The following is a 26279-nucleotide window of genomic DNA, read 5'->3' on the forward strand; positions in this document are numbered from 1 at the left end:
TCTCATCTGATGAAATATACTGGATCATTGTACATCCATTCCTTTAGTTTGACTAATAAAACAAGTCTGACCTGTCTAAAGATTAGCTTTGATCATTACAAACAGTACAGTTTGTGCTGAATTTAATATGAATGCCTGATAGTACTACTGTAGCAATATAAAAACAATAATTAGGACATAATTAAATCCCACAATTTACAAGTGACAGGGCAATATGAACAACGCAACAACGTAGTATTCATCAGTTTAATTTAGTGCATTGCTGAGCACAAGCCCATACTAAGAACAGCTAATGGCCCTGCCTTAGAAATATAATGATTACAAATAGCAACTCAGCAACTCCACTTTTCTGGACAATATGTCAAATTACATGGCATAATAAACAATCACACATATTAAACCAAAATAATACATGAACAAAGTTCTTAACAAGCAACCCCAGAAACTCTCAGTTACCTATGAGTAGCTTAATTCAGTAGGAAGCCACTCATGAAGAACAGAAAAGAAGACAACTATGCTTCTGCACTGACATGGTGGAAAATGGACTAAATTCAGAAACAGCATAGGACTGAACAAATTTTGACTGTATGATTTACAGGGATAATGCATCATCTGCCAGTGAGCCAATTCCATACTGAGCACAGCCTGATCACCTAAACCAACTGACCTGGCTGGCTCTGATGCTTCATCGCTGCACAAGGACAAAAAAAGTGTTGGCGTTGTGGTTACCAGCCCAGCCCAGTCCTGGAAGTGTCACTACACTACACTCCTCACAGTATGAAAGCCAGGGAGGCCTTTTGGCCCTTTGGAGCACACTGGTCTAGCATTGTGTTCAGGCTATCAGTGCTCCCATTATGCAGAACACTGGTGGCCCTGACACAGATAAATACAGTAGTCCAGTAGGAAAAAGAGCAGCTGCCACTGCCATGAGTGAGAACATGGCAAAACCTAAAGCTCTTGGGTAGGCCATGTGGGTACTGGTCTCTTCTCCCAGACAACCACCAGCAGAACAAGAGGGCATAGTTTTAAGCTGCACCAGGGGAGGTTTAGGTTAGACATTAGGAAGAAGTTCTTTACAGAGAGAGTGACTGGGCATTGGAATAGGCTGCCCAGGGAGGTGGTGGAGTCACCATCCCTGGAGGTGTTTAAGAATAGGCTGGATGTGGCACTGAGGGCCATGGTCTAGTAGACAAGGTGGTGTTAGGTCAAAGGTTGGACTCGATGATCATAGAGGTCTTTTCCAACCTAGCTGATTTTGTAATTCTGTGATTCTCTGTGGTTATTTTCATAGCAAAATACTTAAGTCCTGGGTATTTATTTCTTCTTGGATGAGGCATTGGGTAGTGGTAAAATACAGAGGGATTACAGTTAGAATCAAGACAATTGACAGCTTGAAATGATCTTACGCAGCCTCCACTCACGCCCTTACAAATACAGGCTCCCAGTAGGCACCTTATTTTATTTTTGTTGTATTGAATACGTTGCCATATGACACTAGGCATTATACTAAAAGGGTCTAACCAGTTGAATTCAGACTCTCAAGCCTAAATCCTTTACCTAATAAATCACATTCACTCCCTATTATTGTGTGAAGCTTTCTATTGCAGCGTAAATTAACTTCTTGTATCTATTTTCTCTTAGCAGACATCAAGCTATGACCATCTCTTAATCCTAACTAGTTCCTAGATAAGGAAGATAGGACAGACTTTGGAAAACAAAGCTGTATTGGTGATGCATAGCACTCTCTTCAGGTCGTTATTTGTTTAGTAAGTTTTGTTTTGTTAACATGTTAGTTTACATTATGATACAGAACATAGCACCTGGAAAAGAGGTATCAGTTACTGAGGTTATCACAGCAGACTCTGCACCTTTGTGCCACATGGGTTCTGCAGCCTGTTTCAATGGGAAAGCCTTGAGAATTTTGGAGACTGGCTCTGCAGCAAATCTATTTGTTTGAGTAGGAGAGCTCAGTTACACAAGCATCTCACAGCTCCTGCTCCAGTTGTACTGCTACGAGATGGATTATTATAATTTGTAATCATGCCTAAAAAAAGTAGCCTGGGACTTTCATTTGGGTGATTGCATTTTGTAAAGCAGCACACACCAGAACTCAAGATTTTCTAAAGCAAAAAGCAGAAGGAAAGTTCTGCATCCTCCAGACCCCTCATTAAAGAGGAATAAAAGCTGCCTAGATAGGTAGTCAGGAAGGAATGCAAAGTCACTTCACTTGCAAAGGATTTTGAAAGTAAAAATTTTTTTTACTTGCTCCTCCACTCTCAGAACACTAAAGGACATGTACTCACTGTGCTGTGCACTAGAGATACCAGCCAGGAGTCAGGCTGCAACAATCCTTGTGGGTCCCTTCTAACTCAGGATAGTCTGATTAAATTTTTTGAGGCTCATCCTATTCTTTTTCTCCATCAGCACAGACAAGATGCTTCAGCAGAAGGCTTTTCAGCCTAAGCACTTTTCTTGCAAGATGAGGTCTCTTAAAGGTAGTTTTGAAGTAGGATTTTGTTCAGGGATTAAAATGGAACGTCACCAATATCATGCAAACTATATGTTACACTTTAGGATTCTCTCATCCCCTACATGCCCAACGGAAGCACACGGCCCCTGCAGTCTGTCACATTTGGTGACACTGCAGAAAGCAGTACACTGCTAACAGAACACACCAGAAAAATCTAGGAGGTAAGAAACTACACCTGCAAGTATAATGAGCTGTACAATCCAAGAAGGATGTTCCTTCTTTATAATTCTATAAAGGTCATTAATGTAATTAAGTTGTGTTTGGTATTTTTATCAGTACAATAAAACAAAAATAAATCAAATTATAAAAGCTACTTCATGATAATAGTGAAAGACCAGGTTTTCAAAAGAGTGCTCTCTTTGCTGTAAGATATAACCACAAAAACCTTATCAAAACCAATCCCAGAGTCTCGTGTAAAAAAATACGTTTCCTCAAGTGCTGTGGGAACAGCAAATGAAAGCAAGAAGCATGAGAGCAAGTCATTTGTCCAAGGTCACACACCAGGCCAATAGCAGACCTAGAAAGAAAAACACGGTTGCCTCATTTGGAGTTGCCATCTGTTCATAAAGCTAGACTCCAAACACATTCTTTAAGCAGACTTTGGCACCACTGTTTAACTCAGCTTGAACCTGCTCAACAAAACAACATATGTCCTGATTTCCACTGAATAATGATGTCTTTTGGATTTAATAGATTCACACTGGAAATGAAATGTCTGGACATTCAGATGCCAGAAAAATGGACAGCACAAACTTGACATCTTCTAATCCCTCACGGATTTTTTTTCTGTGGTCTGCTAAGAAATTGCACTATTCTTAGAGTCTCAGTGTCATTAAACTACAATAGGCATGTCATGATTATTAAACTAGCATGTTCAACCTGCAAGCAGAGCAGAAAACAGTAAAAGTAGAAGGTGCCAGCTCAAGTTATTGGAAAACATATAAACCTGACTCATTAGATTTTTTGGGATAGATGGAAAAGGATGAATTTGATTTACTTTCTGAGTTCATCTTTGCCTCTTGCAAGTACTCCAGTCCTTCACTGAACTGCACAACAGCCACCTCTTCTTCACTGTCTTGTTTCTTATCTGTGGAAACTCCACCACTTTCCAAAGGAAATTTTCAGACTGAAGAGATTTCTAAAGCATTGCCTAAGATAATTGTCTGAAAACAGTGAGTTCTGAGGAAGAAAAAGAAAAATGGTACCAAGGGGCAATTTAGTTGATGAGAGAAAACGCAAAACCTCCTGAGATTCCAAGACACAGCCTCTTTTCAACATAGCACATCTGTCCATCAATGGGTGATTAACAGAAAAGTTACTGATCCCCCTTGGGACACCTGGAGTAAAGTTCTCTGAATGTCTGAACATATTCAGGTGATTTTTGTACACCTTGTGTGTAGCTTTGGACTCTACCACAGTGAATGATTTTCTGGAACCAAGTCCTTTGGAACAGGAAAACAAAATAAATCCTCAATCTAAATTATCACTATCCTGTTGAAGGTAGAAATCAGGTATCCTTTTACCATTAACACTGCTCGTGCTGACAACCACAACAAAATCAAGGAAAAAAGTAATTTAACCCAGGAAATTACTTTGTTCAAGACCCTGTTAGAAATACCATGCATTATATTTATAAATATATTACTTATACGTGTACATAATACTTATAAGGATATTCCTTAAAATAAACTCCTTAGAAACAGCTTACCATTTATCTTCTTTGCTCAAGATCCAGAGGTGTATGTGAGTATCCCTTCCCAAATTTCTTTACAGAGATGCAAAGATTTAATCCTTCTGGCCAAAATCTGTCCAGTAGAAAAAAAAGTATGTCAGTGCTAAGCACTGAGTGTTGGGAGTTTCCCTTCCTTCTTATCCCATGCTGGAGTTGGAATAGGTGCATCACATAATTATTAGTTGCTTGGTAGGCAGCAATAGTTGTCAACACTCTCCCTGTAGAGCATTTTGAATTAAGTTGCTGTATAAGACACAGGAGAAAAAAAAACCCAAACAAAACAAACCAGAAATCACCCACCAAGTTAACAAACCATCTTTCTGATCCGTAATCATCACTTTGTGGATGAAGTAAGACCTCTAAAAAGCAAAGTAACCCACAACAAGGAGACAAGAGGGTAGAAAAAGCCATAAAGCCAGAACAGCACTCTACCTTCACTTCTCAAGATACTCTTTAAATCTAAAAAAAATGGGAAATAATGCAAGAAAAACCGTACTCTTTTAGCACCACAGAAATTTGATGCAGGTTACCTGGAAGTTACTTCTCTTCATCACCTTGTCAAGACACAAGAGTTTGTTGACAGAAAATATGTTGTTAGTATCAGAACTGTGCAAGTATTTATTTTCCTACGATGTAGAGAGTGTGGAGGACCTGGATGACAAGTCAAGGTTTTTTTTACCAGCTGCAGGTAATCAAAACTGACACACCTGCCCAAACAGTAGTGTACTTCATGGGTTCACCTGGTAACACCTTGTGGTTTAGAACCTGCAAGAGAAATTTCAGTTGCTTCACCCTTCAATATAGAGGTGTTCCACAGCAGATAAATCCTGCTGCATGAACAGCAGCTCCAGGCCGTACCACTTATAAAGAAGTTTTAACCCCTTCAGTATGTTGTTACGTAGTAGGTGAGTGGTTTACATCTGACAGTAAAATACTGTTATTGGTTTAAATTCCTCTCTCATTAGTGCTAAGTTTCTGCTATAAATCTCTGTAAGAACAACAGGAGCATTAAAGAAAGAAGCTTTAGGAAAGTTTACAGCTCTCAGGATCTCCAAGTCAGGTTATTTTTAAGTCAACAGTAGTACTTGACTTAAGGGGGACATATTCACTGAGCCCAGGTTTAGTTTGTCCAGGAAATCATCAATCTCTCAGATGATTGCTAACCTGTCAGAAATAGGTGGGGCTTGGGGCCCACAGCTACATTCAACTTGCAGCATTCAACATTTACGCTAATCACAATGTTGGTACAAATCCATGTAGCTAATACAATATATGGTTCAGAGAAGGTGACTACTAGGCTTGAGATTGATGGTGTAGCTGTTCGGTCAGTGTCAATCCCTGTGGAATTGGGATGAGTATATCTGTAGCAATGCAGCTTGTTGGGGCAGTTTGCCATAGTACCTCTCTTTGCCTGACATGCGAGTGTCCAGGGAGAAATCCAGACACCCACACTTTTTATTCATCAAGGGTTTTAAAGCTGTCCTTCCAATAGACTTTGAAACAAGCATTACAGTGAACTGATTCACAGCTCCAGCACATCAAAAGTTTCTGTGTTCTGAATAAAACACTGATCTATCATGTGCTAGCCTGTTCAGTTGCCTGTCATGTGTGCTAAGCACACGACACAAAATAAGCCTTGGCATCAATGACCACTAACTGCATTGAATTAAAAGACACATATGCCAACTCACTAATTCCAGAAGTGATCTTCTCCCATATAGTCCAATCAATCTCTTAGTGAGCAAAGACTAAGAAAGGGCTTAGGAAACACATCTAGCTCTTTCACGGACAGACTTCTGCAAAATTCTAAGTATCAAACAACGCAGTACCAATAGTTTTCACTCTGGAGTCACAATCTACACAGCAAGTGAATTGAATATCACTGAATCCATTAGGGGTCTTCAAGCAGGAAGTCCAAACTGTTTCTGCTGTAGTGTGAAGGGAGGGTGGGACAGATGACCCACTGTGGTCCCTTCCAACCTTACCCATTCTGTGATTCTGTGAGAATGGATGGTACCCTAGGTACTTCTATGCACATGACAGACAGGCAACAGATAGTCTTATTTTCACGGAGCTACATGAGTTGTTCCCAACCTGGAATCTGTCCTGTTGCAGGAATCTATGTGATCACACATCCCCGGCAAGGCTTATGAGAGCCTTCAACAACAACTTTTTACTTGATAATCCATCAGCCACAGAGAGAAGTGTTACTGTGACTATTCAAAATTTCATTCTTTAGCCAAAATCATCAGCAAGGCAGGCTTTTAGAACTGCTGGCAATGACCATTTTCATATATGACTAACTCCCCAGGGGAAACAAAGCTAATCTGAAATACTAATACATGGGGGGAAGAGGGGAGATAGGACACATAGACAGAGACAACATGATGAGATGGGGATACTAGAAAAAAAAATAAAATCCCAACCAAAAACAACCCCCCCAAAATAAACAAGACAACAACAACAAAATCCACCCCAGTGAACAAGAAGAATTTGTAATGGTTAGGACTCTTGTTGTTAAACCAAGCCAATGTAAATATTCTCAGTTCTCACCTTGTTTCACAATAGTTCACAAAAGTCCACAGCAGCTACACTTGACAATAATTGCTTAGACTTAATTCCAAAGACATATTATCTATGTGTGCTATTAATTTATAAGAACTTTTAAAGTGAAATATGTAATTATATCTCTATTACATTTATCAACTGATTTCCCAGAAACAAGACTGGGACTCTACACAGTGCAAGTGTCTGTCTTGCTAACAATAACCTTCCAAACCGTCATCCTGCTTCAATGATGTTTGACAGAGCAGTTCAAATCTCAGAATGAAACTCAGTCCTTCAGAGCACACAAAATTAGCAGCTGGACGGGGATGAAAACAAGCCTACTGATCACACTAAGGAAAAACATGATCACTCACCACACAGAATTATAGAATAGTTTGGGATGAAAGGGACATTACAGATGATCCAGTTCCAACCTCCTGTGGGCAGGGAACCTTCCACTAGACCAGGTTAATCAGAGCCCCATTCAGCCTGGTCTTGAACACCTTCAGGGGTGGGAAGTCCACAACCTCCCTGGGCAACCTGTTACACCTTCACAGTAAAGAATTTTTTCCTAGTGTCTAGCCTAAACCTGCCATCCTTCAGCTTAAGGCCATTCCTCCTTGTCCTATCACTACATGCCTTCGTGAAAAGTCACTCTCCAGCCTTCTTGTAAAGCCCCTTTAGGTACTGGAAAGTGCTATAAGGTGTCCCTGGAGCCTTCTCTTCTCCAGGCCGAACAGTCCCAACTCTCTCAGCCTGTCTTCATATGAGAGGTGCTCCAGCCCTATGATCAACTTGGTGACTCTTCTCCTGACTGGCTCCAACAGGTCCAGTCTTTCTTGTGTTGGGGACCCCAGAACTGTTTGCAGTATTCCATGTGGGGTCACACAAGAGCAGAGCAGAGGGGCAGAATCGCCTTCCTCGCCCTGCTGGCCATGCTGCTTTTGATGCAGCCCAGGACACAGTTAGCTTTCTGGGTTGTGAGTGTGCAGTGCTAGGTCATGTTGAGCTTTTTATCCACAAACATCCCTGAGTCCTTCTCCACAGGGCATCTTAATTCATTCTCCACCCAGCCTGTCTCTATGCTTGGGATTGCCCTGACCCAGGTGCAGGACGTTGCACTTGGCCTTGTTGAACTTCATGAGGTTCGCACAGGCCCGCCTCTCAAGTCTGTCCAGGTCCCTCTGGATGGCATTCCTTCCCTCCAGTGTCGATCATAGCACATAGCTTGGGTGCTGTGGAATGTAGTGGGTTTGTGTGGCTGGGTTTTGGTAGTGGGAGGGCTACAGGAGTGGCTTCTGTTAGAAGCTGCCAGAAGCTTCCCCTGTCCAGTGGAGCCAATGCCAGCCGGCTCCAGGATGGGCTTCCTGCCACTGGCCAAGGCCAAGCTAATCAGGAGTAACAGTAACATCTCTGTGATAATATAATTAAGAAAAGAAGGCTGTTGCACAGAAAGAATTCCAGCCAGGGAAGAGCGGAGTAGAGACCAAGGTCAGTGCAGAAGGAGGGGCAGGAGGTGCTCCAGGTGCCAGAGCTGAGGCCCTGCAGCTCGTAGTGTAGACCATGGTGGGGCAGCTGTGCCCCTGCAGCCCATGGAGGAGCATTGGGGTGCAGAGACCCACCTGCAGCCCATGGAGGAGCCCATGCTGGAGCAGGTGGATATCCCAAGGAGGCTGTGACCCTGTGGGAGGCCCAAGATGGATTAGGGCCCTGCCAGAAACCTGCAGCCCGTGGAGAGGGAAGCCCACGCTGGAGCAGGTTTTTCCCGGGTAGCACTTATAGCCCTGTGGGGGACCCACTCCGGTACCACTCACTGGTGAAGGACTGCATCCCATGGAGAAGTGACCCACAGGACAGCAGTTTGGGAAGAGCTGCTGCCCGAGGGATGGACTCACATTGGAGAGGTCCATCAAGGACTGTCTCCCATGGGAGAGACCCCACAGGAGCAGAGGAAGGACTCCTCTCTCTGGTCAGTGGCAGAAACAACAACTGACCGCAACCCCTATTCCCATCCCCCTGCACTGCTGGGGGGGAGGAGGGAGAACACGGAAGGCAGGAGGGGTGAGGAGAAGGTGTTTTTAAGATTGTTTTATTTCTCATTCTTTGGCTATTATCCTGTTAGTAATAAATTTAAGTACTTTGAGTCTGTTTTGCCCATGAAGGTAATCAGCTGTTATCTCAACTCATGAATCCTTAGCTGTTTCTTTCTCTCTCCTCTGTTCCAGCTGCAGAGGGAGAGCGAGAGAGTGGCTTTAGTGGGTACCTGGCATCTGGCCAGGGTCAACCCACTACAGTCTTTTTGGTGGCCCATATGGGGAAGTCATAAGGATTTTGAGATAAAGATAGTAACTGGGAGAGGTAACTGGCAAAACAAGTACTGAAAAATGTTAGAGAATGAAATGATCGTTGGGAGTTTTTCCTGTAATTGTGGTAAAGGTACAACGGGTGGATTTTGTGTAAATTGTCCCCTTTAGTTTGGTGTTATGACGATGTTATTTGATTTTTGGTGAGGGCAAGTTTCACTATATTCTGTTCTGGTTGTTTTTTGTCTTTGTTTATGCAAGGGAAGGTTGTGTGATGAATGTGGGATTTAAAATTCTTAAATATGTGATTCACAAAGGCAAGAGGTGGAATGATAATTGCTTCTCCTGCCCTGCATACACATCCCAACAGAATGGAGCACAAGATCTGAAGAGGTGGAAGAAGGCCATAAAAAACCATCTGTGAAAGCACAGGAGATAGTCAGATACGGGATCTGAGCATGATGTAAATGGTATGGAATAAGGAGTGGAGTTTGTATTGGGTCTGGCTGAGCTGGAGTTCATTTCCCCATAGTAGCCCTCACAGTGTTGTGCTTTGCATTGGCAGCTAGAAGGGTGTTGATAATACACGGTGTTTTGGCTCCTGCTGAGCAGGGCAGCACAGCATCAGTGCTGTAACATTCCTTCCTCAGTCGAGGGCAAGATCCTCTGAGGGGACCCAAGTAGGCCAGCTGACCCAAACCAACCAAAGGGATATTCCATACCATGTGACGTCAGCTCAGATATAAGAGCCAAGGCAAGGAGCAGGAAGGTGGGCATTCATTGTCTGATGGCTGCCTGCTGAGGAACCATCACGTGTGCTGAAGCCCTGCTTCTCGGGAGTGCCTGGACATCACTGCTGATGGGAAGCAGAGAATAAACTGTGCTGCCTTTTGCTTCGCTTGTATGTGCCCAAGCCTTCACTTTGCTTTTGCTTTAAATAAACAGCCTTATCCCAACCCATGGGTTGTTTTCCCACCTTACTTTCTCCCCTGTCTGTCTGGAAGGGCAGTGATAGAGCAGCTGGGCGAGCACCTGGCCCAGCCAAGGTCAACCCACCACATCAGCAAACTTGCTGAGGGTGTACCTGATCTCATTGTCTTTGTCCCACTGACAAAGATATTGAAGTCTGATGGTCCCAATACTGACCCCTGAGGGGTAATCACTGCTTTTCACTTGGACATTGAGCTGTTTATCACAATTCTTTGAGAGCAACCACCTAGACAATTTTTTTTATCTACCAAGTGGTCCACCCATCAAATCACAGGATATTCTGTGTTAGAAGGGACTCACAAAGATCATCTAGTCTAACTCTTAAGTGAATGGCCCACAGGGTTTGAACCTGCAACCTTGGTGTTATTAGCACCATGCTATAACTAACTGAGCTAAAGTTATGTTAATAATGTTAATGTGGAACAATATATCGTGGAATAGTATTAATGCAAGTTTGTAGTCTCTAATACTCATACAGGCTAATATACAACACAGACTGATTTGTATCTAGCACCAACTCTGTAAGAAACAGGTCTGTAGCACACATACAGTAGCCAGAAATCTCAGGTTAAATTGGTAAGTTTTTTAGCTTTTCGTTAGTTTGGTTTGAAATGGTTTTGATTTTTTCTACATTCTGTAACCAGTCTCACATCCCAGTACTAGAGATGAGGAGCTGAGACACTTTGCCATGCTAATGCTTTCCTCTGGATGTCACAACGGGACAAGATCACAGAGCTGCTTCAGATTGTCTTCTACACAGCACAGGCTCCTAAACTCAGAATACCAGTTTTCAGCCTCTTAGTGTCATGTCTCCTTTTAAAAACAGGTCCTGCTCCCATAATAATAGACATGTTCTTCTGGTCATCCCTGTGTGCCAGCACCACCTCTACTCCGATTAGCCAGCTCAAGGTAGAAAAACAGGCAAAAAATTGTCATCATCACCACCATCATCCCCACTTGGAGAAAGGGAAAGGGATTGGCTTTTCAGTCAGATTAGTTTCCCAAGCTGAAACATTCCTAAGGCCAAACAGGAGAGGAAAAGGACCAGCTCTTTGGGTAGAGCTAACCATTAGATCAATTTGGCTGTGTGCAGTAAAATTTCACCTTGCTATCATCTGTGCTCTATTAGAGGCTTGCTCCCAGGAGTACTTTGACTGACAAAGATCTCTAGAAACATTTTCAGCACGAAACATTTCCTCTGCAGTTGGGGTAAACGAATCAGTGGAGCCTTCCCTATCATGTTTACTGGATTCTGTGATTCAGGCCTAAGGGTTTGTCACATCCTAGAGAAGAAATGCTCTTCCCAGAAAGAAAAACACTGCTCAGCAGGAAAACCAAGCAAATCTAGCATGCCATTTTAGTTTCTTACTTCACAACACAAAAATTCAATTTTAACTGGAACAGCACTAACTAGTACAAGTAAGAAAGAATTAGGAACTTTGTATCTTCTGTCAGTGACATGGTGTTTTCATGACTGCTATTTCACTAGCTGCCAAGATGACCTTTTTACAGACGGATGAACAATAATGGTAGTCTAACTGTTTATTACAATTGATTGCAAGCAGATGAGAATACTAGAGTCACAAAAATCTAACACAGAGTCTGACAGTGCAGCCAGATGGAAATTCCTTTGAAAAGTCAAACAGTCCTTCACGCAGGAAAATACTTAGAAATGGAGTTTATTGAGAGGGCATACTGCTCTTCAAGTGCAGGTCACAACAGAGAAGTGTATTGACCAGCTGCTTTTTAAACATGACCAGTCATTTGTATCCCTCTATTTTCACATGCTTTTTCCTTCCCAAACTACCCAGATCCATTCCTTTCCCTGCCTTTGGTTTCTACCCTAAACATCCCATAACAGGTCCTGTGTAATCCCTAAATGCTCTTCCTCTGCATCTCATAATGTGTTGCCTACCTCCAGGCAGCAAACCCAGGAAGTCTGTGAGGTGCTTCAGCATTGACTCATTTTAATGCATTTGTTTCCCAAGCCATGGAGGTGAAGCTCCCCCAGGACAATGCTAGAAAGGGCCCTTCCTCAGTATCCTCTTAATTGTTTTTTTGCCTCACACTGTGTCCCTGTGCTCCGTCTGGTTTGTAGAGATAAGCTGATGGCTCCTGTGATGGGGCTGGGGGCAGCTGGGGAAAGTGTTACTCAGGCTCCTCCACCTGCCAGTGTTTCTCTGCACTACCTTGTGGAGCGCAGGCAAGTTTTTATCATACAAACTAAGGCAGTTTCTCACCATTACTTCTTAAGCAAGAGAAGAGGGCAATACTGAGAGAAACAAAGACAATCTAGAAATTATTGCAGCCTCTTTCTCAGAATTTAGGGTTATCCAGAAGTAGAACTGATTTGCATTTATCAGGCCTCAGCCATTTTTTCCTCCTTTTTTTCATCATTTCTCACAATGCTTCCATTAGACAACCCTGACAAAGAGCCTGCGTAAAGCTGAATAACACTCCCAAGTCACGTAGTAACTAGGTATATTAACTTTGTAAAGATGTAGTTAAAATACAGGAAAATCAAGACACTTTGAACCTCGGAATCACTTAAGTGAATTCAGATCTGGAATCTCAGTTACATTCAGTTGACTCCTAGTCCTTTGTACTAGACCTGTTGCTTCAGCTTTAACGTCTGGATTTTGTTTTAGTTCCCATGTGAGGTACAAAATGTTCATGTCCTCATCTTCTTTGTCACAAAATGGGATCCAGAGTCCAAGAGTTCTTTAGCCTTCACTGAAGCATGATAGCCTATGAGAGCACAAGAAGATATTTTGATGCTCACACTTGTTGCAGACATACAAAATCTGTAATAGAGTGATTTTAAAAATCATTATTACTATTTTAAAAACCCCAAACATAACATCCAACCAACACGTAAAAAAAACCCCAATCAACCAAAACCAACACAACCCCACAACCATATTCTATCTCACTAGAAGAAAAAAAATGGTTATTTCAGCAACGCTGGGACCCTTGACCAAACTCCAGAGAGGTGTTTCAGAGGCAAGAATGTAATGTAGAACAAAAGCCTGAAGCACTGAAACAAATGCACAGATGTATAGCTTCTGACTTACTCGTTCAAACCACTCTTCTCATTCCCACAGGCAAAGTACTTCCATACTTGCACAAAGTGATTAAAAAACATCCAGTGTGGAGTGCTTGGTCTCAGGGTAGGTGGTCTCCACTACAAGATAGAATGTATCTCCTTTCTCTGTTTTCAGGGAAGAATTGTTTTAATTTAGAACACCATAATCTTCATGTGGGTCCTCAAATATCCCCAAAGTAGAGGGTTACACACAGTATTCTGCAGAGACAACTCAGCTAACCTAGGAAGCAATTGTCCTCACTTGTCCCTAGATAAGCAGCACAAAGCCAGTAGGTCTCTGATCTCTAACACTGGCCTGAAGGTTCATACACACTGAATATATTTTCTCTTTCATCACCTACAATTGCCTCATACTGCTTAATCTTCCCTTGAAATTTTAGTTTTTCTTCACAACAACCAAATAGCTCACGGATCACCTATGAAATGACAATGGGAGGAAAAACGAATAAAACTGCTGAACGGCAAATCAGATCCATTTTTGCCATGGGGCACAAAGCTGTTTCTCATGTTGCTTTAGTGGATGAAAGGAGTGGTCCTCACTCAATTTAAACTCATGTTCCATTTAATGCAAAAGAGCCATGCATATGTACACCAAATTAAAAAGACATCTGTGGCAAATCTATGCACTAATTCTACCATAGCCTTCTTGTATCTCTGTCCAGTCTTTCAAACACAAAGCTACCCTTCCTACAATTTCATTCATAAATTAACTTCTCTGAAGATCTCTGGGTGTAGATAATTTGTGACAATCCCACAATATTACACCATTAGCACCAGCAGAAGCAAAACAAGAATAATCATGGGAGAATTACTATATTAGTAGGGTCCTACTGCGTAACTGCTGAAGTCATGCTCTGGCGTGCTAGAGAAACTGCTTATCCATAGCAATCTTTCACTCTGTCAGACTATGGCAGGACTTCCCAAGCATCAACAGGATTTATTTTTCTTTTAACAAAATACTTTCTAATCTCATCTTGGAATTCCTTTACTGCTCCCATCTGGTTTAACCCCTGCTGGCAACTAAGTACCACACAGCCACATGCTCACTCCTCCCCGTTCCCCAGTGGGAAGGAAAATCTGAAAGAAAAATAAAATCTATGGGTCTAGATGAGAACAGTTTTATAAGTGACAAAATTTTTACATATTATTATTATTAATAATAATGAACAATAATAATGAGAGAGAGGGGGAAAAACCCAAGAAGGACAAGTGATGCACAGTACAATTGCTCACCACCCACTGATCAATGACTAGCCTGTCCTGGAGCAGTGATAGATTTGCAGCTCCTGCCCAACTCCCCTCAGTTTATACACTGGGCATGACATACTACAGTGCGGAATATCCCTCCGGCCAGTTTAGTCAGTTGTCCTGCTCCCTCCTGGCTTCTTGTGCACCTGCTTGCTTGTAGAGCACAGGAAACAACAGTCGTTGACAGTAACAGCCAAAACATCAGTGTGTTATCAACATTATCCTCCTACTGATTCTAAACCACAGCACTGTACCTGCTGCTAGGAAGAAAATTAACTCTATCTGAGCCAAAAATCAGGACACCAAATATTCCTGAGTGTCAACATTTTCAAATACTTTTCAAATATTCCTGTAATTATGCAGGCTGAACAACATAAAGGTAAATCATTTTGGTTCACTTTTAGATTTAGCAATCCTTAAAGATACCCACAAGAAGAAAAGCAAATCTGCCTTATAACTTCTGCTTATCTTAATGTTCAACCCAGTCTTTTTTTCAGCTATCAGTGACTTCTCATACTGTGATTAAAGGAACCAGTTAAAAAGACTGGTACCACACTTGAGGAAGCCAGCAGTACCTAGAAACATGGCACTTTGCTAGTGCATATTCAGGAACCAATCAAGTACTTTCATTTCAAGCCACAGTGCTTATATGGTACTTCCTCAGAACGTTCATTACAAAAGGCTGAAATTGCTTTATGCACTTACAATTAACCTGCTGGTGGCCACCTGCAGTCCTACTATAACCTGTCCCAAAGACATGGCAGTCAGAGGAGTACACTGGCCAGACACTGGGAGACAAATTCCAGCATTACACTGGCTGGAGTGGTCCTGATGATGGGATAGCAACACAAGTGAACTCAGTCTCCTTGAGAGCTTGTTTTCATGGGAGTGATGTCGAGGTGCTAGAAAGATTAATTACTTGTGAATAGAATGGCCTTGTTAAGGTGTAGGGCTTGCCATCCTTCAATGATCTCAGACCTAGGGGGAGATGAGCAAAGCTTGGGGAGTACAATGTACCCCTGATAGTGGACACAAAGAATGCACACTTTATGCGCCACAAGGACATTTGGCAATACTCCCAAGATAAGGGAGCTAACACTCCCTTAACTAACACAGCCAACTCGACAACTGAGTTGCTCTTCTGAGTTCAGCTCTGCCTGGGCAAAGGGGGAGATCACAACCACCAATTCATGGACCACTGACTCAAGAAACCCACTGACTCAAAAGAAGAGAAAGACTCAGCATGAGGACTAATTAGAATAAGAAGCGAGGGAATCATTTAAGCAATAGAAAAAAGAATACTAATTAATAAGAGAACTATGTAACAAAATGTCTTTATTTGCTAAAATGTAAAAATAGTAAAAAGTTTTTATAGACTTCATAGACATTTCATATACTGGCTTTGTGGATTTGTCACCCAGCACCCCTTTCTGCACAGAACTGTAAATAAATACCTTGACTCTGTGCGCAGACCAGTCTCTTGCATACCAGGTGAAAGAACCCATTTTGGGACAACAATCTTGGCGACTTAGATGAGAAAGCCATAAAGCCTTGCCTGGATCATCTTGCTGCCCCCAGCAAAGGAGGATTGGATCGGACAGGACTCTGACCAGTTTGATCAGGAACTCCACTGAATCCTCTTCAGTGTTGGGGCAGTAAGTGACTCCAAGGTGCAACACTCCAGAGGTACTGGAGCAAGAGCAAAAGTGGGTTGAATTCCTGGACTGGTAAGTATCAAATTTCATTTTATTGTAACTGATCAGTGGGATTGGTACAGAAAACCACAAGCTCTGTGTAAATCAAATCAGAAGAATTCATAGCAGAGGCTGTGATTGTATACAACAATAACAATATATGAAGGGGGGAGGCATCCTTCTATCTTTGCCAGCACAGGGTCAGAGCGGTGCACAACTAACGATAGGGGTCAGAACTGGGAAATAAATAAATGCCTAGGTTTTGGAATTGTTACACGCAAAACTGTGTGATGGGAGAGAGTGCCTCTCCTCTCTCTGCTGGGAAAAAGACAGAACAGAGTGTAATAAAACATTTGTATTGGAGGTCTGGACCTAAGGATAAAGGAGTTGGGTAATTCTCTACTGGCAAACCAGTCCACAATTCTACCCTGTAGCCCTCCGGGTTGTATTCTGAAAAACTGGAATAAGTTGTGGAAGATCCTAAGACTAAAGATAAAAGGAATAAATATTGTAATCAGTAGTGGCCTCCTTTTAAACTGGTATTCAGGTATTCAGGTATGCAGGTATTCAGAAAAAGTGTACATTGGGAGGAGATATGCTGATGCCATGTACTAAGAAGGAGAAAGATGAAGATTGTATATTGTGGAGGGGATGAGATGGAAGATGTGTGAATGTTACTTCCCTCCTTTTCTCCCCATATAACATTGGGGTGAGGATGCATAAAGAGAATATGGATCAAAATAAAGACCATATGGGAAGAAAGGATTTTAGTCTTGTTGCAGGCTAGACTCGGGGACAAAATCAACCAGTAATACAGGTGTCTTTAGAATAAGCAATGAGGGCAAAGAGTCTGTCAGTTTTTGTACATGTCCTTTTTATTACTTCAGATTTGTTGAATTTGAAGTGATCTATGGTTTGTATTGAAAGAATCTTGAAGGAATGTATTAGCTCTTGGAAACTGTCATGCTAACTGAGGAGATATGTAGGCTATATTGCATACCTTTTTACTGCAGAAGAGAAGAGTGGTATTACAAAGGTGAAAGAAATAGAACAGGCTGGGGGTTTGGGGTGTGAAAGGCCCCTACTCACCCTCCGGCCCCCCCTCTACTTTTGGCCTGAATCAATGTGCTTATTTGTAGGCAGAAAGGTTCATTTAGAAGATGTAAGCATTATGATGCTGCAGAATTTTTTACAACGAATGAGGGGGGCTGGGGGAAAATATCAGGGAATCTTCATCACACCCTCTAGTTCCAATAAAACCAGGGAATGAAAAAATAGATTTTGGATTGATGGTAGAGCCATACATTCAGTAAAACCTATCTTCAAGGGTCTGCTAAGTAAAGTTAAAGGACCAATTGTTGGAACAATGGTAAAAAGAGCTTTACAGTTGTTCTTACAACTCATGGAGTGGACAGTTGAAGATACTAAACTGAACTCACAGTTTCCATATACCAGAGTGTCCCTGTCTACTGTAGAATGAGATTTACTATGCAAGTTAAATGATCAAATCAGAAAGCTCTGCATCTCACAAGAAAAGGCGTTGGAGGCTTGAATCTGTTTACTAATGACCCAGACCTCAGAGAAACATGAAGGTCAGAGGGAACCAAATAACTCAGAGCAATAAACCAAATAACTGTGGAAAAGTACTTATTTGATTGGTTTGGATTTAAAAGATGCTTTCTTTTGCATTTCAGAGGATGAGCAGAGCCAGACTCTCTCTTGCATATCAGGTGAAAAGATTCATTTTGGGACAATGGGAGGAGGCTTCAGAAGAAGAGTTTTCTAACCCTGAAATTTAAGGAATTCCTCTTCTTTACATAAAAGTATGCTTTTCTTAATGGTTCTAAACATTAAGGCTGATTCCTCCTGATTCCTTCCTTCCAAGTAATGAAGTAGAACAAAGCCTCTCTGAGCATTAAACTATCAGAGATTCTGGAGAAAAAGGCATCAGTCTTAAGAGTTGTATATGCTTCTTTTTTTGCCAACAGAGTGACAGCAACACATGCCCCTAGTGAACCAATGCTTCTGTCAATAACAGGGTTATTTTCTAATAAAATTTAAGCTACTTTCCAAACAAAACAATTTATCCTAACAAAAAAGACACTTGTTCTTAAAACAATAAAATTACATCTTGCTTTGATCGCATATCTGTTAGCCAGGGATGTGATTTTCACAGTCTTTGCCAACTTAAGCATAAAAGTAAAATTTCTCAGCATAAAGCACAACTGCCTGTTCTAATAAGAATATGAGAAGATTAAATGCTCTTACCAGATTCTAATCTGCTAATCTGCCCCTGTCCTCTGACTCACCAGATTGACTGATTTACTCTATTTTCAATTAAATATAGTCAAAAAAGAAATGAGCAAACCTTTGCAATTGTGTGAAACTGAAATAAACAGTAAACCTTGGCAGGACCACAGTTGATAGAAAGCCCAATTCCTAGAAAATGAGTAATACCCGGCATGTCACACAGAGGAAATAAATTCAGAGATGTGAGAGAGAAGCATGTAAGCAAGACAAGACAACCATGAAACTGCAAGCTTACAGATCTGCAGAAAGGAAAGGAAAATAGTGCTGACTGCTTCATCAGCATGACCATCTTGGTTCAGAGAAGTCTACTGCAAATTTGCATTATATTGGCATTGTACATCAAAATCTCGCATCCAGTTTGTCTTTTCCAAGGAATCAAAATGAACTACCACAACATGAACTTACTCTGGAAAATGGGTGGTCATTTTTCTCAACAATGTCTCAATGAAACAACTGATTTCAGATTTCCCATGGAGATTACCAAGATCCCACAGAACAGCAGACTGATCATCTATGAGTTCCTCCAACACATCTTCCAACTATTTAGCAAGAATCTTCCTGTTGATGCTTGGAATACAAGCAAGATCGACAAATTCCAAAATGGAATTCATCATCAAATTGAAGAATTGGAGACATGTCTGTCAGAAGAGCAATCAAAACTAAGAAACAACTTTCAAACATGGATCCTAAAAAGCTCTATATACAGCATAAAAAAGTACTTTAAAAGAATCACCAGTTTCCTACAAGATAAGCAATACAGCCACTGTTCCTGGGAAGCAGTTAAAATGGAACTGAGAATGTGTTATATAATTTTTGACAGTCTTATGAAAAAAAGGCCTACATAAAGAGGTAAAATCTTCTATCTTTTGTTTCTTTTTAAGAACACAATAATTTTCCCCTTATTGATAGGTTTTCAATTTCCACATTTTAATAATTTCCAAATTGATAACTGGGGCTTGTTTTCAAAAAATATTCAGTTAAACATGTAGAGTACTCAACTGAAGGGGCACTTGGTATCACCATTTCTGTAGAAGGTAAGATCTTTAGAAGTGTAAGTGAATATTGCTCCTGTATTCACTCCTTGCACTATAAAAAAAGGTTTTGCAGTCTTTCCACAGAATATGACAATAGTTTTACAACCAGAAAAATTTGCACATGGACACTTCATAAATTTTATTTTTGCATTACTTCAGTAATTCAAAAAAAAGTATAAGATGTAGACATGCATAGGGAAGACAGATCTTCCTGCAGCCTTGCACACTACAGAGATCTTGAATTACAAAACAGATCACTATTTAACATAGACCTTTTCAGACTAAAAAATAATGTCCTTCTAAGCAAGAAAAGTCAATTCCCAGCTTTGATCCTTATTTTGCAAGTACAGTTATTTCTATATCCTATGGAGATATATTTATACATATATATGATATATATATATGCACATAAATTTATATACAGATTTACAGCATATTCAATAGCTACAGCACAGATTTTCAGAATATGATAATTCACAATGCTATGTAAAATATTTATCTGTTCTATGTACTTTAAGTTCATAAGCAAACAAGAATAATCTGAAAAGAATTACTATATGGACACAGATGCTAACAAATTTCTTTCATTCCTCTCTCACCTTTCTTCCCTTCATTCAGGATGAAGCAAGCAGTACTTCAGGTTATTATTTTCATCAGTTTAACTATTACTCAAGATACCCTGAATATTCTGAGTCTCAGTACCACTCTCTATACATCAGAAGACTGGATGAGTTCTGACATGAACATTTTTATCATAAATGAACTGTGTCAAATTTGAATGTAAGAGGAAAAGAGTTAAAATATTTCTGTGACTTCTGGGACCGGGGAAGAAAAAGGGATTACTCTGAGGAGAAAACATTCAGCGTACTGTTACCATTATCTGAGGACCGAATCTCAATATTTTGCCTGAGAAGTTTCAGGGCTGGACAGCAACTCTGGTCCCATGCCTTTCCTTCATTCAAATGAAATATATATCTATAAATCCCTTCCCATTTAGCTATTATAATGGAATGGTATTATTATTCCTGGTTCCAGGAACACAACAACAGGATACTTACAACTGCCTAATTTTAGGCATTTAAGTTAGATATTGGGCTAGAGAGATCAGGACCCCCAGCTTCCCTCTCACGTGCTCCTGTTTTACAGAAACGTGGGAGGAGGGAATGGGTTTCAGATTCCTGAATATAATTCTACTTTCAATCACCAACATTATAGCTCTGTTCTTAACTGTTTTTTTAGGGAACATATGATCGGATTGGCACACAGGTAATATTATATTTCCAAGAACCTCGTTAATCAATCTCTGGAATCCGTTTTGTTAATTTAAACACTTTGCAACTGTGTTGGCACCACAGTGACTTTTGATGGCAGCAAAATATGTTCAAGCACACTTAAATCTGAATTTATTTTTTTTTAACTTGCTGCTTTTAATATATGGTTACTGTGGGGAAGTAACATTGCCCAATTTTGGATATCAAGCTTAAGGAAGTTGATGAACTGAAGCTCACGAACTTGAGGTCTCCCTGTGTGTAATGCACCACACAAGACGATGTCGGGTTGCATGTACCTATATCTATGCTGGATATCCTTCTCTTTGCTCAAATCTCCACTTAGATTCCAGTCTCTGAAAGGCTAAGAATCAGAACAGACTTCAGCAGATATGATTGATGACAACCTTCCATATCCTACTAGATTCTATCAGTTCTTCATAAGATCACACCTTGTTTTGGTTAGGTAATGACAGCACTATGAGTGAAAAAAACCCCATCCCTGGACAGTGTGGAAACATTAACTTCCTTCATCTGCACTTCTGGGGAGGTATTCCATCAATCTAAAGCAGATATGCCTATTAAGTCATGCATTCTTTACTGTCAATTGCGACTTACATTTCAAAATGCATGGGTTTTTTTGAAGGGGAGAAACAGAGACCTCATTAGGTAATAATTGGGAGTATCCAGGTAAGCTTAACCTACTGATATCAACTCAGCATTTATAGGGAACAAGTATTTAAGAACTGCCTATGCTAGCTCTCTGCACAAAATCTCTTTTACAAGTTGAAATTAATTGCATCTTATAGAAGAAAAAAGAAGTAATTGTAATAAACACTATTTTCATATTTCTCACATGGAATTCAATGTTAACCCTCAATGAGGATAGATATGCAACTTTCTCTTCCTATGGAAGGAGTTGCACTTTCTGAGACTGAATAAGGTCTTCTACTATTTCAAGTCAAACAACTTTAAATCTTGACTCTTTTTCCTTACACGAGTACTTAGAAATGAAGTACTGCACTTTTCTATGAAAAAAAATTTAGACCGCTGTTGTTACATGTAACTATTACAATTAAACTTGTTGTAACGTTTGTAACTTTCTGTCATTACCGTGACTGGAGACCCAAAGAAACAAAAACACGACTGTACAAGAACATCTCTGCTTTTTCAAGTTTTTTAGTTTGTTAGTTTTGATACCCCTGTGGATAAACAGCACTTCAATGTCTATCTTAATGAGGCACTCTAATATCATGCTAGTGGATACAACAACAAAGGCAGGAAAAAAAGACACTAAAATGAGAAAATAAAAATGGTATTCAAAACTCTTCGAATTTTCACAGCGATTCAAACCCACTTAAAATTTCTTTAAAGAAAAAGTGACTATATTTCAATATCCTCTAAGTGGACAACACAGAATAACAGTGAGCAAAACCTCTTCTACTCTTCTTGACTGGTCCAAATTCTTTTAAAAGAGCCTCTCAGTTACTCTGTGTATGACTGACTCATCTTCAGGCATACCTGCAGCTCATTTGTAAGCATTTTTCCTTTAATATATTAATATGCTAATTATCCATCACCAAAGCAGCCTAGTGGAGTAATTTCTCTGGTGGTAATTTCTCTGGAAATAAATTTAATTCTACAGTAGTTAGCATTAAAATTCCAGTTATATGTTACTCATTTCAGCTTTCTCTCTCCACTTTATATCTGCACAGGCCTACCTCAGCCCCTGGCTCAGAAGAGGCTCACAAGATACTTGTCTGTCAAAGGTACTACTGAAGCATCTACTCAATCCCGAGATAATATCCTAAACCAGAAGAATTAAAGTAACATTGTGTTTTGACTATAAAATATTCCATCTGAGATCTGTTTACCGAACTAGTGACAAAGACTGAATATTAAACAAAGTAACATATTTTTCCCTGTAACATTTTTAAACAATTGTTGTTCCAAAGCACTCTGTGATCCCAGTTCTCAGTGCACTTGGACCTCTCTGCTTCTCTGACCCAACAATGCCAAGTACTTTGCTGGCAGTTGATAAAAAACCATTTATCAACAGAGAAATACCAGCAAAGGAGCTGAAGTGATTTGGTCCAGTCCCAAGTTCCACATCACTCACTAATGCACTCTAAGCAGCACCAGCTACTACCCCAACACACCACCAGACTGAATAAAATCATCATTCCAAGATACTTGATGACAAGCAACAAAACACTTTTCTGCACCCACCTCATTTTCTCTTTAGCACTTAATGGAACTCAATATTGCTTGACTGTACCTGGTCTACCCCGTATTTCTCTTCTTTCTACCCTACACCCCTCTTTCAGATGTGCTCTCTGTTAAAAAAGAACAGTTGCCTCCCTTTTTATTTTTTTGTGCCAGGAATGCTCTTTTCTCTGTCCCATGAGAAGTACAACTGTTGCAATTGTTGGTTCACTCAGAGAAGTCTGAAAATCATGAGTAACATGCTTTGCTGGGGAAAGGGGGGAAACCAGCTCTCCTCTATTTACCACAGCACATCTCCAGTCTGAGATGTCCAGAGGATTTTCTCACAAATATCCTCTGTTATATATAGATTATATCTGTGTTTAAAGTAGAGCTAAATGACTTGGAGAACAGAAACACAATCCTGTTGTTTATACAAGAAATCACTGCAATCTAAGCACAGGTAGGAAGGATCCTCAAATACACTTTATACCTGATAACCATCCAGCTAACTTGTTCTTGTTCCACCCTGGTTTAGGACACACACCCGCATCAATCAGAATATTTTGCTTATGAGAGCTGCCAACAAGCAGCCCCAGAACAGGTTGATTCGCCCATCAAAATGGGAGTAGGAAGGCCCCTACATCTTTAAATGTCAGCTGGCAGTGGTCTTGCCAGAAGAAAGAGAGATGACCTGCAGGGTCAATTAGTTTCAAGTAGGACTCTCCAAGAGCCTCTGCCAACCAGTACCGCTCTATGTTTGCACTGCAGCTTTTCTTTTTTAAGCCAACAGCACGCACCCTCTAGGGTTTGCTACTCCTTGCACCAGCCATTACTCATTTCTCCATAACAAGCCCTGGGTCAGCCTCTGAGAGACCAGCTGTCAGATCATCACATTTTGATGCTGCAAAGACTTTCAGAGATTTCAAATACTGAGTTTCAGTAGTGAACAAGGAGTTTAACGCAAACCATTTTTCCTTGAGCAACCTTGCAAACTGAAAGCAAAATCAGCACCTTGAGCCTGTCTCGCCACAACTAATAGATCAGGCAGATCAGGTGCACGGCAGGTTTCTTGACAGACTAACTTCGCCCCCAAGATTAAAGGAACTGTGAGAAAATTGACAAGCTGCGTCTCAGCGTTTGCCACGCCAGAACACAAGCTCCCGGCCCGTGGTGCTGAGTCTCCCATCCCTCTGCTCAGCACGAGTACCACAGGACCAGCACGCAGGGCTCGGACCTCGCCTCCCTGTGCCAGGGCACGGTGCAGGAGGGCGGCAGGAGCCTCTGCGCCCAGCCCGGGGGCGGCTCGTCCCGCTCGCTCTCGGCTCCCGCCGTGCGGCAACAGGTCCGCAGAGCCCGCCGCTCACAGGCGAGACCGAGCCGACCCCTGAAGCTCTGCGGGGAAGCACGCAGCGACCCACCTCTAGGAGACGGGCTGGGGAGGGGAAAAAGGGGAGCGCTTCGGAAAGCGCATCTCCGTGCGGGCTGCGGGCCAGCCGGGGGCTGCGCGGAGCCCAGCGCGCTCGCAGGCACCGTCCCGTCCCCTCGCACGGCGCCCACCTGCCGCTCCGGCCGGGACCGGGGCGCGTCCCGCCCTCGCCACCTCCTGAGGCCGGCGGGGCAGTGGGACCTCCTTCCTGGCGGGGGTGGGCACCGGCCGTGCCCCCGAGCCCGGCAGGCCGGGCCGCCACCCCGTAGGGTCGGGAGGAGCTGGGGAGCGGAGCCGGAGGGACACTTGTCCTCGGACTGAGCGGAAAAGGGAACGGGTGAACTCGTCCCGCTCCCGGCGGGAAGTTTGCAGTCGGCGGGACCGACCCCTCCGCACTCCCTGGCGTGCGCCGCCCCGACCCACTGCCGCCGCCGTACCTCCCACCGCTCCGGGCGCCGCCGGTGCCCCTCCAGGTGCCTCGCTCGCAGGACAGCCAGGGAAAGGACGCCACAGTCCGACACGGCTCTCGCGCGTTCCGCCAGCCCCGGCAGTGGCGCGGCGCTGCCCCGCTGAGCTCGGCGGTGCCCGGCGCGGCTGCGCCCGGCCCGGCGCTGTCCGCCCCCGCCCCGCCCCGAGCACCTCCCCCGGCCCGCGCTCCCGCGGCGCAGGGCGGCCCCTGGCGGCCCCGGCGGCGGCGCGGACATGGCGGCGCCGCGCACCTGCCCGGCCGGGGGGCGCGGACACGGGCCCGGCAGCGGCTCCGCTCCGCTCCCGGAGTGACCCGTGGCCTCCCAGCCCATGCCCCGGCGGCACACTCCCCTGCAGCCACGTCCGAGGGGCAGCCCCCGTCCCTGCAGAAGCACAGAATGGCCTGAATTGGAACGGACCCATCGTTCCAATGGAACGGATCATCGAATCCAACCCATGGCCCTGCCCAGGACACCCCAAGAATCACACCAGGTGCGTGAGAGCGTTGTTCAAAAACAACGAAGTGAACGAAGTTCGCTTCTTGAACTCCGACAGGCTTGGTGCTATGATCGCTTCCCTGGGGACCGTTTTCCAGTGCCCAGTAACACTCTGGGTAAAGAACCTTTTCCTGACACCCAACCTAAACTTCCCGTGACTCAGCTTCATGCTGTTTCCTCGAGTCCTGTCACTGGTCACAAGGGTGAAGAGATCTGTACCTGGCCCTCTGCTTCCCCTTGTGAGGATGCTGAAGACCACAATGAGGTCTCCCTTCAATCTCCTCCAGGATGAAGAGACCAAGTGACCTCAACCACTCCTCATGCAGCTTCCCCTGCAGAAAATTCACCATTCTCATTACCCTCCTTTGGATCCTCTCTAATACTTTAATATTTTTCTTATATGACGGTAGCCAAAACTGCACAAAGGACTCCAGGTGAGGCCTCACCACAGCAGAGGAGGAGAATCACTTCCGACAGCTACAAGGAAGAGGCCCAATCCCCCACCATACTGCACAGAGTTTGGAGAAAAACTTCCGTTTAGGCAATAAATATGGAACTTTGACCTAACATGGAGCCTCTGTAACAATAGCAGAAAAACGTCAGCCTCCATGACCCCCTTTCACAGGGCTCCTCACAGACACAGTGCTTTGTAGGATTGTGCCCTCTGCAGCAGTATCCCTGCTCATGTGGTGGTCATCAGCATATGCTATGGACCATGGTCCTTTACCTCAGAGCTGGAGGATAAAATAAATAATATTACTATTTTATCAGCTAATGGGATTTTTGGTTTATCTAACCCATGGCATTTACAGGAGTAGGCTGATATAAAACCACTTGTGTAGCAATATCTACCTTCACAGTTACATTGATTTGATTATCTCAGTAGGGAAGAAAACCCAACAATAACACACATTCTGC

The 26279-nt window shown here is 42.6% G+C and overlaps 2 protein-coding genes and 1 long non-coding RNA gene across 11 annotated transcripts in view; 1 reads left to right on the forward strand and 2 right to left on the reverse strand.

Moving 5' to 3' along the window:
• Positions 1 to 24970, reverse strand: part of MOB3B (MOB kinase activator 3B) — a 91378-nt gene extending 66408 nt beyond the window's left edge. For all 9 annotated transcript variants that reach the window (XR_004354786.1, XR_004354788.1, XR_004354784.1 and 6 more), the window contains exons 1-2: positions 24834 to 24970; positions 4239 to 4335 (exon numbers count right to left, since the gene is read on the reverse strand). The gene's annotated coding sequence lies outside the window, so the exon portion shown is untranslated. The remainder of the gene's footprint in view (positions 1 to 4238; positions 4336 to 24833) is intronic.
• The window catches only part of LOC116781168, an 844439-nt gene that overhangs the window by 415524 nt on the left and 402636 nt on the right, over positions 1 to 26279 (reverse strand). The gene's annotated exons all lie outside the window — the stretch shown is intronic.
• LOC116781167 (interferon beta-like) lies at positions 18742 to 19305 on the forward strand. Its single transcript, XM_032676803.1, has one exon. The coding sequence runs from the start codon at positions 18742 to 18744 to the stop codon at positions 19303 to 19305; it is 564 nt and encodes a 187-aa protein (XP_032532694.1).

Source organism: Chiroxiphia lanceolata, chromosome Z, assembly GCF_009829145.1.
Source record: "Chiroxiphia lanceolata isolate bChiLan1 chromosome Z, bChiLan1.pri, whole genome shotgun sequence".
NCBI classification, from domain to species: Eukaryota; Metazoa; Chordata; class Aves; order Passeriformes; family Pipridae; genus Chiroxiphia; species Chiroxiphia lanceolata.

What these genes read in the sequence shown, in the direction of transcription:
- LOC116781167 (XM_032676803.1), top strand. Translation starts at nt 18,742, where the DNA reads ATGACCATCTTGGTTCAGAGAAGTCTACTGCAAATTTGCATTATATTG.